General features: G+C 27.4%; 3 protein-coding genes across 7 annotated transcripts in view; 2 read left to right on the top strand and 1 right to left on the bottom strand.

The window, feature by feature from the left end:
- The first annotated feature begins 392 nt into the window (after positions 1 to 392).
- On the top strand, positions 393 to 3,809 carry LOC122633891 (protein brown-like). 3 transcript variants are annotated; one of them, XM_043822345.1, is made up of 11 exons: positions 393 to 942; positions 1,044 to 1,092; positions 1,159 to 1,339; positions 1,444 to 1,642; positions 1,770 to 1,962; positions 2,082 to 2,273; positions 2,359 to 2,461; positions 2,589 to 2,810; positions 2,915 to 3,156; positions 3,253 to 3,353; positions 3,438 to 3,809. In XM_043822345.1, the coding sequence occupies exons 1-11, from the start codon at positions 780 to 782 to the stop codon at positions 3,617 to 3,619; spliced, it is 1,827 nt and encodes a 608-aa protein (XP_043678280.1). In that variant the 5' UTR covers positions 393 to 779; the 3' UTR covers positions 3,620 to 3,809. The 3 variants fall into 3 exon arrangements, with proteins under 3 accessions (XP_043678280.1, XP_043678282.1, XP_043678281.1); XM_043822347.1 differs by having other exon boundaries at positions 2,589 to 2,778; positions 3,027 to 3,156; XM_043822346.1 differs by having other exon boundaries at positions 2,643 to 2,810.
- Positions 3,704 to 7,301, bottom strand: LOC122633890 (protein scarlet-like). Of its 3 annotated transcripts, none has more exons than XM_043822342.1 (14): positions 7,237 to 7,300; positions 6,659 to 6,824; positions 6,525 to 6,573; positions 6,399 to 6,448; positions 6,148 to 6,281; positions 5,921 to 6,073; positions 5,589 to 5,827; positions 5,394 to 5,484; positions 5,082 to 5,330; positions 4,764 to 4,994; positions 4,516 to 4,651; positions 4,323 to 4,428; positions 4,104 to 4,204; positions 3,704 to 4,009 (listed from the first exon to the last, which is right to left on the bottom strand). In XM_043822342.1, exons 2-14 carry the CDS (start codon positions 6,822 to 6,824, stop codon positions 3,828 to 3,830), a joined length of 1,887 nt encoding a protein of 628 aa, XP_043678277.1. In that variant the 5' UTR covers positions 7,237 to 7,300; the 3' UTR covers positions 3,704 to 3,827. The 3 variants fall into 3 exon arrangements, with proteins under 3 accessions (XP_043678277.1, XP_043678278.1, XP_043678279.1); XM_043822343.1 differs by lacking the exon at positions 7,237 to 7,300 and adding an exon at positions 6,889 to 6,906; XM_043822344.1 differs by lacking the exon at positions 4,764 to 4,994 and having other exon boundaries at positions 7,237 to 7,301.
- Positions 7,302 to 8,627: 1,326 nt separating this feature from the next.
- LOC122633943 overlaps positions 8,628 to 14,903 on the top strand; it is an 11,696-nt gene continuing 5,420 nt past the window's right edge. Inside the window, exons 1-18 of the mRNA XM_043822439.1 lie at positions 8,628 to 8,668; positions 8,771 to 9,067; positions 9,399 to 9,966; positions 10,209 to 10,328; positions 10,509 to 10,682; positions 10,766 to 10,894; positions 11,064 to 11,177; positions 11,366 to 11,488; positions 11,710 to 11,838; positions 12,032 to 12,160; positions 12,415 to 12,558; positions 12,755 to 12,883; positions 13,088 to 13,216; positions 13,385 to 13,525; positions 13,740 to 13,862; positions 14,059 to 14,202; positions 14,411 to 14,560; positions 14,793 to 14,896. Coding sequence (XP_043678374.1) covers positions 8,786 to 9,067; positions 9,399 to 9,966; positions 10,209 to 10,328; positions 10,509 to 10,682; positions 10,766 to 10,894; positions 11,064 to 11,177; positions 11,366 to 11,488; positions 11,710 to 11,838; positions 12,032 to 12,160; positions 12,415 to 12,558; positions 12,755 to 12,883; positions 13,088 to 13,216; positions 13,385 to 13,525; positions 13,740 to 13,862; positions 14,059 to 14,202; positions 14,411 to 14,560; positions 14,793 to 14,896 — 2,832 coding nt within the window. The 5' untranslated portion in view covers positions 8,628 to 8,668; positions 8,771 to 8,785. The remainder of the gene's footprint in view (positions 8,669 to 8,770; positions 9,068 to 9,398; positions 9,967 to 10,208; positions 10,329 to 10,508; positions 10,683 to 10,765; positions 10,895 to 11,063; positions 11,178 to 11,365; positions 11,489 to 11,709; positions 11,839 to 12,031; positions 12,161 to 12,414; positions 12,559 to 12,754; positions 12,884 to 13,087; positions 13,217 to 13,384; positions 13,526 to 13,739; positions 13,863 to 14,058; positions 14,203 to 14,410; positions 14,561 to 14,792; positions 14,897 to 14,903) is intronic.

Genomic DNA, 14,903 nt, shown 5'->3' on the forward strand with positions numbered 1-14,903 from the left:
GCATATTTATATAAATTCATGAAAAAAATATTAATCCTTAGACGTCAATAATAAAACATGTTGCATGCTTTAATTAATCGATCTACAATATATATGTCTCTAATCTCATATACATACACATATATATTTATAGTGTATACTATAAATATTTAAAATAAGTATGAACGTGTGTTTGTACGCGCGCGTTAGTGTGCTTGTGAAGACATGAATGTGCGATCTAACTCGGTCATATTATATTATCTTCTTTTTATATATATATATATACACACACACACACATATGTAAACAGAATATAAATGATGGATATAAATAGAATAATATTTAATTTAATTATATATCTAATTCGTCTTCCTTTCTTTTTGAAGGAAATTACATATATATATATATATATATATATATATATATATATATATATATACACAGATACATAATAAAATACACACACACACGCTTACAGAAAATTTAAGTTCGAACTTCCGATGAAATAATATTAAAATATAAATAAATGAAAAATATGCGTTGTTTCCTACGTTTTACTCGCGTCTCATTATAAAGTATGATAATTAATACAATTTTAATCTACTTGGTCATAAAGATAGCATTTATAGTGTCAGCGATCATGAAAGTAAAAAAAAGAAACTGTCTGACAATGAATTTTGTTTAGAAACTGATAACAATGATAAGGATGATTTAAAATGTTCAGATGCTCTCGTCGCTGAGAAAATTCTAATCGTCAGTTTAATTCAGTGACTCTCTTGAATGGTAAATTATACTTTGACATGGACTTCGTTGTTAGTAATGAAAATAATCGAAAAAAGATTACATTGTCTTGGGAAAATGTAACGGTTAGCATAAATGATCAAAAACAAACGTTTCTACAATCTGTTTGGTCTAATATTAGAAGAAAATCGCGTATTAGAAGATTAGAAATATTAAAGCAAGGTAATTGGAATTAGAAATTTTTTCTGTTGTTAATTTTACGATTAAAAAAGGTTAATTAACAAATTGTTTGTTAAGTTCGTTTAATAATGAATTATTTGCAGTGTCTGGTTATGCGGAAAGTAATAACATGATTGCTATAATGGGACCAAGGTATGTAAGATAAGATTTAGAAAATGAATCTATTTAGATCATTAATCAATTGTTTTATAATTATAGTGGCGCTGGAAAAACTACTTTGTTAAGTACGATTGCAAAAAAAATTCAACCGAGTTGTGGTAGTATCAAAATTAATGGATTAGATGTTTCTAATATTGTTATGTCGCAAATTTCGAGTTACATGGATCAATGTAATGAAATATCTATTGATCTTACGCCTAGAGAACATCTTTTGTTTATGGTATATATATGTATATATACGTTTGTTTAAACTTTTGTTGATTATCGAAAAAACTAATAATAGAAAAGCTTAGGTTTTTTCTTTTTTTTTTTAAATAATTACAGTGTGCATTAAAAATGGATAAAAACACGAGTTATCGTGAAAGAAGTGATAGAACCAATAAACTTTTAAATGAATTTGGATTACATGAATGTAAAAATAACTTAATAACAAAATTGTCAGCTGGCGAAAGGAAACGATTATTTCTAATCTCGGAATTGGTTGCTAGACCTAAAATTATTTTTTTAGATGAGCCTACAACAGGTAATTAACAGTTTAAATATATTACTTAAAATACTGTGATATAATTCAAAACATAAATAATTAATAATAATTGAATCTTTTGTAACACATACATACGTATGTAACGTACATATATATATATATATAGATCTTGATAGTCTCACCGCGATGAATGTTGTACAAATGTTAAAATCAATATCAATGAAGGATACTTTGGTCATTTGCACTGTTCATCAGCCAGGAATGGCAATGTATAATTTATTTACACATATTGTTTTATTAGCTGACGGCAGAAATATTTTTTCTGGAAGTATTAAAGATCTCAAGCCGTTTTTTGAAAGGTATTAATCTTCTTTTCTTAGATAGTAATAATAATAATGTTTCTTGGCATTTTTTATTTTAATCAAAATTATTTCAATGAACAAATTTTATATATTATATATATATTTTTTTATATTAGTTTAGGATTTAAATGTCCAGTTGGCATAGATCAATCGGAATACCACATTAGTATTTTATCTCAACATGATTCAATGAAATCGACCGAAGAACAATCTTTAAAAATATCCGAAGCATTTTTACAATCATCTTATTACAAATTACCTGCCTTTAACAGAGATTCCAAAGAAAAGATACAATCGAATTTATGCAAGTAATAAGAATACGGCGATTTTTTTAATTTTAAAATTTCTGTAGAAAGTTTGATTTCTTTTTTTTTCTCTCTTTTTATTTTACAGTAAACCAGGACAATTGAAACAACTTTTTTGGTTACTCTGGAGAATTTATAAAAAAAAAAAGAGGACACTTTTTTCTGATAATTTATCATGGATATCTTTTTCGGTAAGAAAAAAAGAGAGAAAAAAAAATAGAAAAAAAAAAATTAGATTTTCCATAAAAATTTATCTTTGCTAATTTTTGTTCAATTATTATTATTATTTTTCTCCTCTTTCTTTTTTTTTTCATGCAGATATCTATGATAGTCGTAAGTGTATTTTTTTATGGTAATAATTCTAATACGCAGAAAGGAATGCAAAATGTTAGAGGAGCATTATATCTAATGACGTCTGAAATAATATTTACGGTTGCTTATTCGGTAATATACGAATTACCATCAGATATAATTAATTATCTTCGTGAAACTTCGATCTATGGTCCAGGTGTTTATTACATTGCTACTTTTATTGGATTGGTAACATTATAACAACATTATATTATAATTTTGTATAATTTGTTTATTTTTATAAAAATTTATATATATATATTTATATATACATATTGAAATTATATTTTCAGATACCAAAATCTATAATAAAATCATTTATATTTACATTATCAATAATTTTGACATTGCATAATAACATTCATTGGAATGATATTTCATATTATTGTCTTGCAATGGCGTTAGGTGCAATTTGTGGTACTGCTTATGGTATGATGATGTCAAGTTGGACACTGAATGTTAATTTAACGTCAATGATTATGGTACCAATCGATATGTTTTTTCTTTTAACTGCTGGTATGTTTTATAATTTGAGGTGAGTCCATGGATTAATAGTAATTAATAATAATATGAGAGATAAATTAAATTGTCTTTGAAAACGTTATTAATTAAAATGAATTTTTTTATTTAGAAGTTTACCAATTTTTTTGGGATATATAAAATATTTGTCAATATTTTATTATATCAACGAATGTCTTTCAATACTCTATTGGTCTCAAGTTGATAAAATTGGTAAAAGAATTGTTTATCTTAGCTTTTTTTTTTGTGTGTAATGAAGGTAATGAAGATTGGAGAAACGTAAATATGATGTTTTAGAATGTGAGCCAGACGAACGATTACCATGTTTAAAAAATGGAACGGAAGTTTTATACGAGTATGGTTATAATGAACTCAACTTTATCTTGGATTTATGTGGAATGATACTCTTAACAATCTTTATGTGTATCGTTGGATACTTCGGAATTAAAAGAAGCAGGAGAATAAGTCTTTTATCTTAAAAAAAAAAAGAAAGAAAAACAGACATATTAAAAAAAGTAAGATAACTAGCATTAGCCAAATACGATGTAATTTATTAGAATTAATTTGTTGATTGGGTATGTAATTGTAACAGTCAAGTTTTACATTAATTTTATTCTTTTTTCTGTATAATTGTTATTATTTAAAATTATACATAATTCACAAGGATGATATATATATATATAATTTCTAATAAACTGGTTCCTTTTGACTTCTATAACGAAATACCAAAAAATTGGCGAAATGACTGAGGAGAAATATTAATAGAAGGCCTAATAAATCAATGTAATAATGATCGTTTATGTAACCGTATTTATCAAGTACTTCTAACCCAGTAGAGATGCAAGGTATTTCTGGATCTGGTAAGCACTCTAAAGGAAAAAAAAAGAGAATTAGTAAATTAATAATATATTAGAAATAATATAATAGAAAATATATTAAAAAAAAACTCTGTTTAATATATACCTATATGATCATATTGTCCCCATTGCACCAAAGAAACAGCTTCCAAAGCATAATAAAATATAGACAGATATCTCATCCATGATATTAATGGTAATAAATTTCTAAAGAGATTAGAAAAAATGAAAAACACTATAAATTAAATTAACTTTTTTATTAAAATAATGTAACAAAAGCAATAATGACATTAATAATAATAATAGTAACAATAATTGTACTGACCCTATATGTAAGAAGATGCCAGAAAACAAGAGAAATATAAAATCGATTGGTACTGATATCAAAGAAGCTTTATCTATTGAATCAAAGGGTGTTGACATCAAAAGTCCTGTTGAGATTAGAAAGAAAAAATTGGCCTTGTTATTTCATTTTTTAAAAAATAAATCTAGATAATATAATTATAGTACGTGTTTACCAAAAGCAGAAGAAGTAAATGCACATGACACAATTGGTATAACGAAATAAATGAAACCAAATAATCCACCTTTCAGTCCAGTGATAAGATAAATTATTCCAGCATATAAAAATGGTTGAATTATGGTACTTGGAATCTAAATAATTTATAAATTCTAATTATGACTTGGGTAATTTGTCTGAATCGGATTACGTATATTTTTTTTTTTTCAAATGAATTAATTATTATTATTATTTTTAATGAATTACCATAATTAGAATTTTACTAATGTAATACGATGTTGGATTGTATAAGTTCGCTGCGATATCGTACAAAAGTAACGGCAATTCTCTTGGAAAGGTATAAAAACTGTTGTAATTGAATGTAAACGAAGTTTCCACTACGGTCAAGTACATGAGACCTTGAATATTTTGTATACTATTTTGATCAACTTTCTCAGTTACGTTTACGTATGGTAAAGATATAAAAATACCTATAAACTTTCATATTGATATCCTTTAAATTTTAATAGTCATCATATATGATAAGAAATAAAATTCATCTCTATTTTTACATTTGTTACTTACCAAATAAATTATAAATCGTAGGAATATAGAAGAGAGATTTCTCTTGTAATCGATGTAAGTTCGCCAAAGAAGCCATTCGATTTGAGTTAATGTTCTGATTTTTTTAAAATCATGTTTTGATAGTACATTGTCCGAAAATATTATTGGAAAGTTATTAGCCTCTTTAACATATCCGTGGTAATCTCTAATCGACGATGAAACTTTCTCTGCATAAATTGATTCTTTATATCGATCACAGATCCATTTCACCTATTTAAAAAAATGTCCATCTTGTCTTTTTCTTACTTCGTGATAAATACCAATTAATTTTACCTTTTTAGAACTCTTATCCTCATCGTTCTCGGATAATTGGGACACGTAGAATTCAGCATTATTGTAAGTTTGTGGGCAGTGTAGATTTAAGCTAGCAAAAGTAGATCAAATGATATAAAAAACGTAGATCAAATGATAACAAAAAAAGGAAGGAAAATAATAAGATAAATAATATTATTTTTTTCAGGCTTTTACCTATCAAAGAAATTTGTGGCGTCGATTATCGAGCCTTGAAAAGCAACTCGACCGGCAGAAATTAATAAAAGCCAATGAAAAATTTCGAATAAACCTGAAGTTGGTTGATGTATCGAACAGATAACTATTTTACCCCTTTTAGAAACATCATGAAGAGTATTCAATACTGTCATAGCTGTGTAACTGTCAAGACCTGTCGTAGGTTCATCACAAAAGAGAATACTGGGCTCTGTCAGTAACTGTTACAAAGAACTTTCTATTAGAAATGATGTTTAATATATTTAGAAAATCTTCAATTAATTCCGAAGGTTTGCGATTAGCCTTCTTCTTACTTGTACTGCTAAGGACACTCTCTTTTTTTCACCACCAGACAATGCTGACAATTTTGAATTAGCACAATTGATCAATGTCAATTCTGTCAACAGTACAGATATTCTTAACTTTCTTAAACCGGCACGATATCTTCGATCCATCTTCATACATGCCTAATTCAATAAAGGAACAATTCTATAAGCGTTAATCCGATATATTAATGATGAAATATGACCTACAAACAGACCATAAATTCCATGTGTTCCTGAACGGTCAATGATTCGATAGCAAGATCCTGTTGAGGTACAAAACCAGATATTTTAATCATTTCTTCCTTGCTAATTGATTTTCCGTTCAATAAAATTTCACCCTCGATTTCGCCTAATAACAATAGTAATAATAATAATAATAATAATAATAATATAAATGATAATAATAAAGAAAATTGTAGTATTTTTTTATAAGAAATTGTGAGATAAATTATAAAGATATCGAAACCTTTTATTCGTCGGCTCAATGTCGCAAGGAGAGTTGTCTTCCCAGATCCGCTATAAAATACAATTTGACTTGTTCCATTTTTGTAAAACATCTAATTCAAAATTTTTGAAAATTGCTTGATCTTACCTCGGACCCATGATAGCCATCAATGTTCCAGATTGAACAATACCATTTACTACAAAAACATTTTATATATATTGACATAAATTATATTATTACTATTATTATTAATATTAATTAATTGTTAAAGCTATTAATACCTCCATTCAAAATACGAACATATTCGAATTTGTCTAATCCGAGGAATCTCTTTAAATAATTTTGACTTGTTTTTTTTTTCACGACAAAAGATATATTTTTCCATATTAAATTAAATTTTTTTCCAGGATCTTCTGGTATAACTGGATACTTGATTTCAGTTTGCATCTGCACAAAAAAGTATTTATGTTGATTAGAATTATAAATAGGACGATTCACATAAAATTCGTACAATTGTGATTCACATAAAATATAGATGTTTCGTAATAATTGATATAGACAGTAAGCAGTATAATAATAATAATAATAATAAGAAATATCGTACGACACAATTAATAAAAATGTTTAAAAATTTACAGGAATTTGTAGATGGAAACAACCTCGTAAATGAATCTTATGATGTTATATAAAATACTGGTTCGATATCAATCAATGCTATGTGATGTCCGTAACTATTCTAATGAGGTTTACGTAAGGAAAATAATTTCAAAAGGAATGGGCGTTTCTGATAATTGACACGACGACGATGACGAAGATGATTATTGATGATGATAATGATAATGAAGAAACATAGACTTACTTGAATGCTCCAATCGTTGAACGAACAACAAAATGTAAAAAATCAATTGATGAGATGCTCTATCCAGTTTTTTACTTTTACTTGTTTGAAAAAAACAAAAATTAAAAATTAAAAATACATAAATAAAAAAGAAAGATGAACAAGTTCGACACGTGAAAATAATATTTCACTAATTTCAATCTCAAGATACGATCAAGATTCTTATAAAGACATGACGAACGTGCTACAAGGGTAACCAAAAGGCGAATGCGTTTTCCAAGACACTATATATTTATATATGTATTGCACCGATAGAATCACCTGTTAACTGCACTATTGCAAGAAAAGAGATGAAGGAGAGACTTATATACCTAGCGGGCTTTATAGCGTTGTGCAACGAACTTGCAGTTCTATGATACGTGGAAAATTAATCAAATAGAAAAATAGAAATGTATAGATAGAATATGTAATCAGTATGTAAATCATTTAACATATATAATCCATGCATAAATTCATTTTATTTCTTAAATGATTTTTCAGATCATTCATTCACTTGCTGATCTATTAAAATTGATATTTATACAAAAAGGGATTTTAGAAAGTTCCAATTATGATCTAATTAACCACGGCTAAATTGCCTGAGATTAGATTACAAGAAGAACGTATTAATCGTCTTATTAAAAATGCATAAAAATATAGATTTTTATGTAAATCAATTTGAAAGGGAAAAGAGTAAGTATCATTATTTAAATTAAGTTAGTTATCGATTTGTTGTGATTACACCATAATAGTTAACGAAGGTGAAACGAAATAATGTTTACGTTTATGTGTCCCCTTCGTTTACGCTATGGAAGATTTTAGTTTGACTCTTTTTTTGTTTCTTTCTCTCTTCCTCTTTCTATCTCTCTTATACTCATACCCATTTAATCCTCACATTTCTCTCATTTCCACAACAACAAGAAGGAAACAAAGGATGATGTTAATATCGAAGGAGAGTATATATGTACATAATATCGTGTCAAATATAACCGACGTTTAGTTGTACCTTATACATAGTACAGTTTTAATCGTTATCATCGTGTCTCGTATCTCTTATAATTAGAAAATTAGTTATTTCTAAATTTCCTTCGATTTTTTATTTTTTATTTATATTTCATTTCTATACGCATATATCTTGCATTTCAATATTGAAATTCATTATTAAAATGAGGGTGAAATAATTGTTTATTTTGCTTTTGTCATTTTTTCTTTTTCTTTTTCGTTTTCATTTTCCTTTTCATTTGTTCATCCTTTTTTTATTACATAGTTTAAAACCTTTTAATATTTCAATCATTTCTAATATATGAAAATATTTATTATTATTATTATTGCTATTATTATTATTAATATTATCATTAAATGTATATCTCATATATTTAACAATAAGAGAAAAACAGAAGAAACTTGCTCTCTGGTTATTATTATTATTATTATTATTACTATTATTATTATTATTATTATTATTTTGAATAATTTACTAATCCTACTATCTCTATTTTTATATCATCATTTCCAGTTATTATTTAACAAAATGGATCCGTCAACGTTACCATCATCATCAGGAAATGCATCAGAAACGAACAATCAGTTTTGGTCGGATGAAGAGGACATGTTTTTATTCATCCTGATAAAGAATCGTTGTGAAATAGTCGAATCTGCAATTAGTGAAGATACGAAGGAACGACTATGGATAGAAATACGAGAATGTTTGAACAATAAATACAAAACGGATAGAGACATGAACTCTATTAAGGAACGTTGGGAAAAATTGAAGAGTTTGGCGAAACTGGATATTTATACGCTCCTATCGAAGGTTAAATTAGAATAATATATATACAAGTATACACGATACACGATATATATATACACATATACACATATATATGTGTATATATGTATATATATATATGCGTATGTATGTATAAATATATATATTTATTTATCGAAAAGATCATCGAATTTTTGGAAAAAGAAAAAAAAAGAAAAAAAAAAGAAAAAAAAAATCTTTATAAACAAACTTTCAAACTATCTTTTTTTCCGTTAATTTGGAATTATTATTTTCTTTTCTTTCTTTTTTTTTTTAAATTATTTTTTTCATTTTTTATTTTCATCTCTTTTATTCAATATCTACTTATATATTTCAGATCAAACAAAAATCACCAAAGAAAACAAGCTATCGTCCATCGCATTTCAATCTGCAAATTTGGAAATTATTAAAGCCTCATAAAAGGAAGCAGGATGAATGCGACGATGCGATGGAGTATTCCGCTTACATGTTGGATTTTGAAGTTCCCCAAGAAATAGCTACATTATTGGATAATTTGATAAGAATAAGCGATATAATATTCGATCCATATTTTGCCAGTTCTTCTTCTTCTTCTTCTAATGTATCATCAGAAAGAAGTCGTAGTTTAAGCCCGCCAAGATCAACAACGTCTCCCGAAGTCTATAGATCATCTAGATCTAGATCCGCCCAACCTAGGATTAGTAGTTATATCACGTACAGCGATCTGACACAATTGTCCGACGAGGAGAACGAAGAAGGTGCAACTGCGAGAATCGAAGAAAGAAGATCAATGTTAACAGAACTAAGATCGTTAATATCGATCGATCAAAAATCATCAAAATCGACCGAATCATTGGTAGGAAACAGACAAAGACAATTACCGATGTCCGAATTATCACGAACATTGGAGTCCGATCTACATGATGGTAATAATAATAGTAATAACAATAATAGTAATCAAAATTGCAAAATTATAAATTATTATAACAATACCGTACATTTACATATACCAATTGTTCTTTCTCATTTGCATTTAGATTTTTTTACTCTAGATTTTTATTTATTTTTTTTTTATTGTTGCCTTATATATTTACCAGGATTCTTTTTTCTCTCTTTATTAATATTTTTATTTTTTAATTCTTTGTTCCTTTGTTTCTTCTTTTGCAAGAACAACCGTATCGTCTCATCGATAGACGGCATAGTATACAAGAATCCAATGTAAGAACGAGCAGAAGTGGTAGAGAAAAGATACCGCCGAGGACCGCCCCAAAATTTCATCAATCTAACAGTAATAATAATAATAATAATAATAATAATAATAATAATAATAATAATAATAATAATAATAATAATAATAATAATAATATAATCCTTCACATTAGCTTCTATTTTTTCATTCTTTCATTTTTATTCTTCCTTGTTCCCTAATATATCATTTTAATTTTATATTCATTTTTTCTTTTTTAAGTGTCATCGTTTTATCCTAACGATAAATGGCTAAATTTACGAGAATCTGATATAACTAGAGAAGAACCTGCAGGAGCGGCCGACGATGGTGAAAGAATAATACCAGGATCAGCATTACCGAGGACCGAACCACGAAGGAGTGGACCATCGAGAACCGAATCAACTCAACATGGTGGTAATCATAATAATAATAATAATAATAATCTCTTGGATGTAGTTTTTCTTCACATTTTTATTTTTCTGTTTTTTTCTTGCAAGCACAATCCTTACACCAGAAAGATAGAAAGGCTAAAATAAAAGAATCTCATACAAGAACATCCGATGACAGCAGAGAAAGAAGAGCATCTCTGAGAGCAAGATGGACTGAACCCGTTCAACAATCTGCCGGTAATAATAATAATAATAATAATAATAATAATAAACATAATTAATAATCGCTTAAAAAGTACATAAACACATTTCTCGTGTACCAATTGGTTCTATCGCATTTTTTTTTTTCTTTCCCCTTTAATTTTTTTTTATTTACGTTTTAATTTTTTCTATTTTCCTTTGCAAGCACAACTCAGATGGATAGGAATACAAGAATCTGATGTAAGAACAACAGATGATAGTATGAAAAAAAGAACATCACATGCATCAACGATGACCGAACCAGTTCATCAATCTGTTGGTAATAATAATAATAATAATAATAATAATAATAATAGAAACGATAATAATCGCTTAGAAAGTATATACACATATTTTTCGTATATCCTATTGTTTTTTCAAGCTCATTTCTATTTTTCTTTCTTCTTATTTTCATTATGCATTATCATCCTATTTTATCATTTTCAATCTTCTAATTTTTCTTACAAGCACAACCGTTTCATCCCAGCGAGAAACGGGTTAAAATAAAAGAATCTGATATATTATCGGGTGATGATAGTGGAGGGAAAAAACCAACAGTACGTTGGAGTGATCCAATTCATCGATCTGCTGGTAATAATAATAATAATAATAATAATAGTAATAGTAATATTAATAATCGCTTAGAAAATACTGAAACACGTTTCTCGTATACCGATTGGTTCTGCCACATTTGTTTCTTTCCTCTTTCATTTTTCTTTTACTTTCTTTCCTTACACATTGTTATTTTTTTGTTACATTTTTATTTTTTTCAAATTTCTATTTTTCTATCTTCTTTTTTCGTTTTTTGCAAGAATCATCATCTCGTTCCAACATTACATGGATTCAATCAGAAGAAAATATAGCAATGACCGATGATACTGACGAAGAAAGGCCAACGCAATCACAATCAAGGACAGAACCAACTCATCAACCTGATGGTGGTAATAATAATAATAATAATAATAATAATAATAATCTCTTTTTATTTTTATTCTTTCATTTTTATTTTACCTTTGCTCTTTTATAGATTTTCATTTTTTTTCTTCTTTTTACATTTCAATTTTCTATTTATTTATTTATTTATTTATTCATTAATTAATTCATTCATCTCTTTCTTTTTCTTTTTCTTTTAAGCACAATGGTTTCATCCAAGCGATAAGTGGACGAAATTAAAAGAATCTCAGGCAAGACCGGTGGATGGTGGTAACGAAGAAAGAATAACGCAGACGCTATCAAGGGAAGAACCAAGTGACCATCAATCTGGTAATAATAATAATAATAATAATAATAATTGTCTGGATATTGCATTTCATTCTATTTTTATCTATTTTTGCGTTCGTTTAATAATAATCTATACGTAGGCTCGTTTTTATTTATTTTATTTTTTTATTTTCTATGCCCGTTTTTTATTTTTTTTTTGTATTCTTTTATTTTTATTTTCCCATATTCCCCTATATATCTTCGTTCTTTCCTTTTTAACATATTGATTTTCTATTTCTTCTTTTTTATTTTCTCAGTACATATCTTCGAACCCAGCGAAAGATGGATTAGATTAAGAGATTCTTTTGTAAAGCAAAGGCACTCTTCTAGATCAGATGAAGGCAGAGAATTAAGACCATCGTCGGAAGCACCGAAGATCAAACCGATCGTATCCAGTGAACGTAATAATAATTATAATTATTATTATAATTGTTGAAGTACATACATACATACATTTTTCGTACATATGATTATTTTTGCACGTTTGTATTTTCTTTTTTTTTTTCTTTGACTTATTTTTTATTTTTATTACTTCCTTGTTTCCTTATGTATTTCCAAACGTTCTTATATTTTTATTCTTCTATTTTTTCTTCCAAGCACGACCCATTCCATTCAGCGATAAACGGTTTAAAGCACAAGAATCTGATATAAGAATGAGGGATGAAAACGAAATAAGGCGGGCGCAAAGAGCACGTTGGAAAGAACCAATTCAATCATCTGGTGATAGTAATAATAATAATAATAATTTTTATAGTAATAGTAATAATAATAATTTTAATTAATCCAATTCCTATATCAATTTTTTGATTGGCATTGATTTTTATCTTTGTCTTCTCTTTTTATTTCTCTTTTTAATTTTTTTGTTACAGTTCTTATTCTTCTATTTTTTTTTTCTTTTTTTTTTTTTTTTTTTTTTTTTTTTTTTTTAAGTACGATCACTTTATCGCAGTGAAAGATGGATTAGAATAACAGAATCTGATAAATCAACGAGCGATGATAGTGGAGAAGAAAGAAAAACCCACACCATACGGAGGAACGAACCATTACATCAATCTGATGGTAATAAAAACAATCATAATAATAGCTTAGAGAATACATAAAAAGATTTCTGGTACACCGATTATTCTATTTATTTTATTAGTCTCTTTCATTTATTTTGTGATTTCTATTTTCTTTGTACCTTTACATATTTTTATACATTCCATTTTTCCTATCTTTTTTCTTAAGTACCATCGTTCTATCCAGCCGATAAATGGATTCAATTAAAAGATTCTGTTACAAGAGGAGAAGACTCTTCAGGATCTGGCGATGATGCCAGAGAAGTAAGAGTACCATCGCAATCAAGAATTGATTCAGTCCTGCCTGGTGGTAATAATGATAATAATATAATAACAGTTATTTAAAAATTACTAATTCCTATAATAATTGATTGTCTATATTTATTTCTTCTTTTTTATTCATTCGTTTTTTTAATTTTTCTTTGTCCTCTTATTTTTTTACTTCTTACTTTTTCATTCTATGTATTTGTTCTTTTCCTTTTCTGTTTTTTTTTTTTTTTACGTAAAACCGTTTCGTTCAACAGATAGATGGATTAGATTGAGAGAATCAGATGTAATGGTAGGAGATTCTTCAGGATCGAGCGATGAAGCCAGAGAAATAAAAGCACCACCAAAACCACCGAGAATGGATCCATCCCTACATGGTGGTAATAATAATATAATATAATACTAGTAACAATAATCATTTAGAAAATAAATACAATTTCTATACCGATTCCTTTCACACGTTTGTTACTAGTTTTATTCTTTTTTATTCTTTGTTCCTAGATATATTTCTTCTTCTTTATTCTTTACTTCATAATTTTTCAATCTTGTTTTCTGCTTTCTCTTTTTATTTTCTAGTAAAACCGTTTCATCCAACCGATAGATGGATTAGATTGAAAGAATCTGATGTAATGGTAGGAGATTCTTCAGAATCGAGCGACGAAGCCAGAGAAGTAGGAGCATCATCGGAACCACCGAGAATCGACCCAGCCCTGCATGGTGGTAATAATAATAATGATAATGATATAATATTAAGAATAATAATCGTTTAGAAAATACATACAATTTATATATTAATTGTTTTCACATCTTTGTTTCTATCTTTTTCTTTTTTCTTTCATTTTATCTATAGTTTTCTTTATTTCCTTATATATTTTCTTTTCTTTCTTAATTTTTCAATTTTGCTTTTCTTTCATTTTTTATTTTTTAGTAAGACCGTTTCATCCAACCGATAGATGGATAAGATTAAGAGAATCTAATGTAATGATAGGAGATCCTTCAGGATCGAGCGACGAACCTATCAGAGAAGTAGGAGCATCATCGGAACCACCGAGAATCGACCCAGCCCTGCATGCTGGTGGTAATAATAATAATAATAATAATAATAATAATAATAATAATAATAATATAATATTAAGAATAATAATCGTTTAGAAAATACATACAATTTATATACTAATTGTTTTCATATCTTTGTTTCTATCTTTTTCTTTTTTCTTTCATTTTATCTGTAGTTTTCTTTATTTCCTTATATATTTTCTTTTCTTTCTTAATTTTTCAATTTTGCATTCCTTTCATTTTTTATTTTTTAGTAAGACCGTTTCATCCAACCGATAGATGGATAAGATTAAGAGAAACTGATGTAGTGGTAGGAGATCCTTCAGGATCGAGCGACGAACCTATCAGAGAAGTAGGAGCATCAT

Source organism: Vespula pensylvanica, chromosome 13 (assembly GCF_014466175.1).
Source record: "Vespula pensylvanica isolate Volc-1 chromosome 13, ASM1446617v1, whole genome shotgun sequence".
Taxonomy (NCBI): domain Eukaryota; kingdom Metazoa; phylum Arthropoda; class Insecta; order Hymenoptera; family Vespidae; genus Vespula; species Vespula pensylvanica.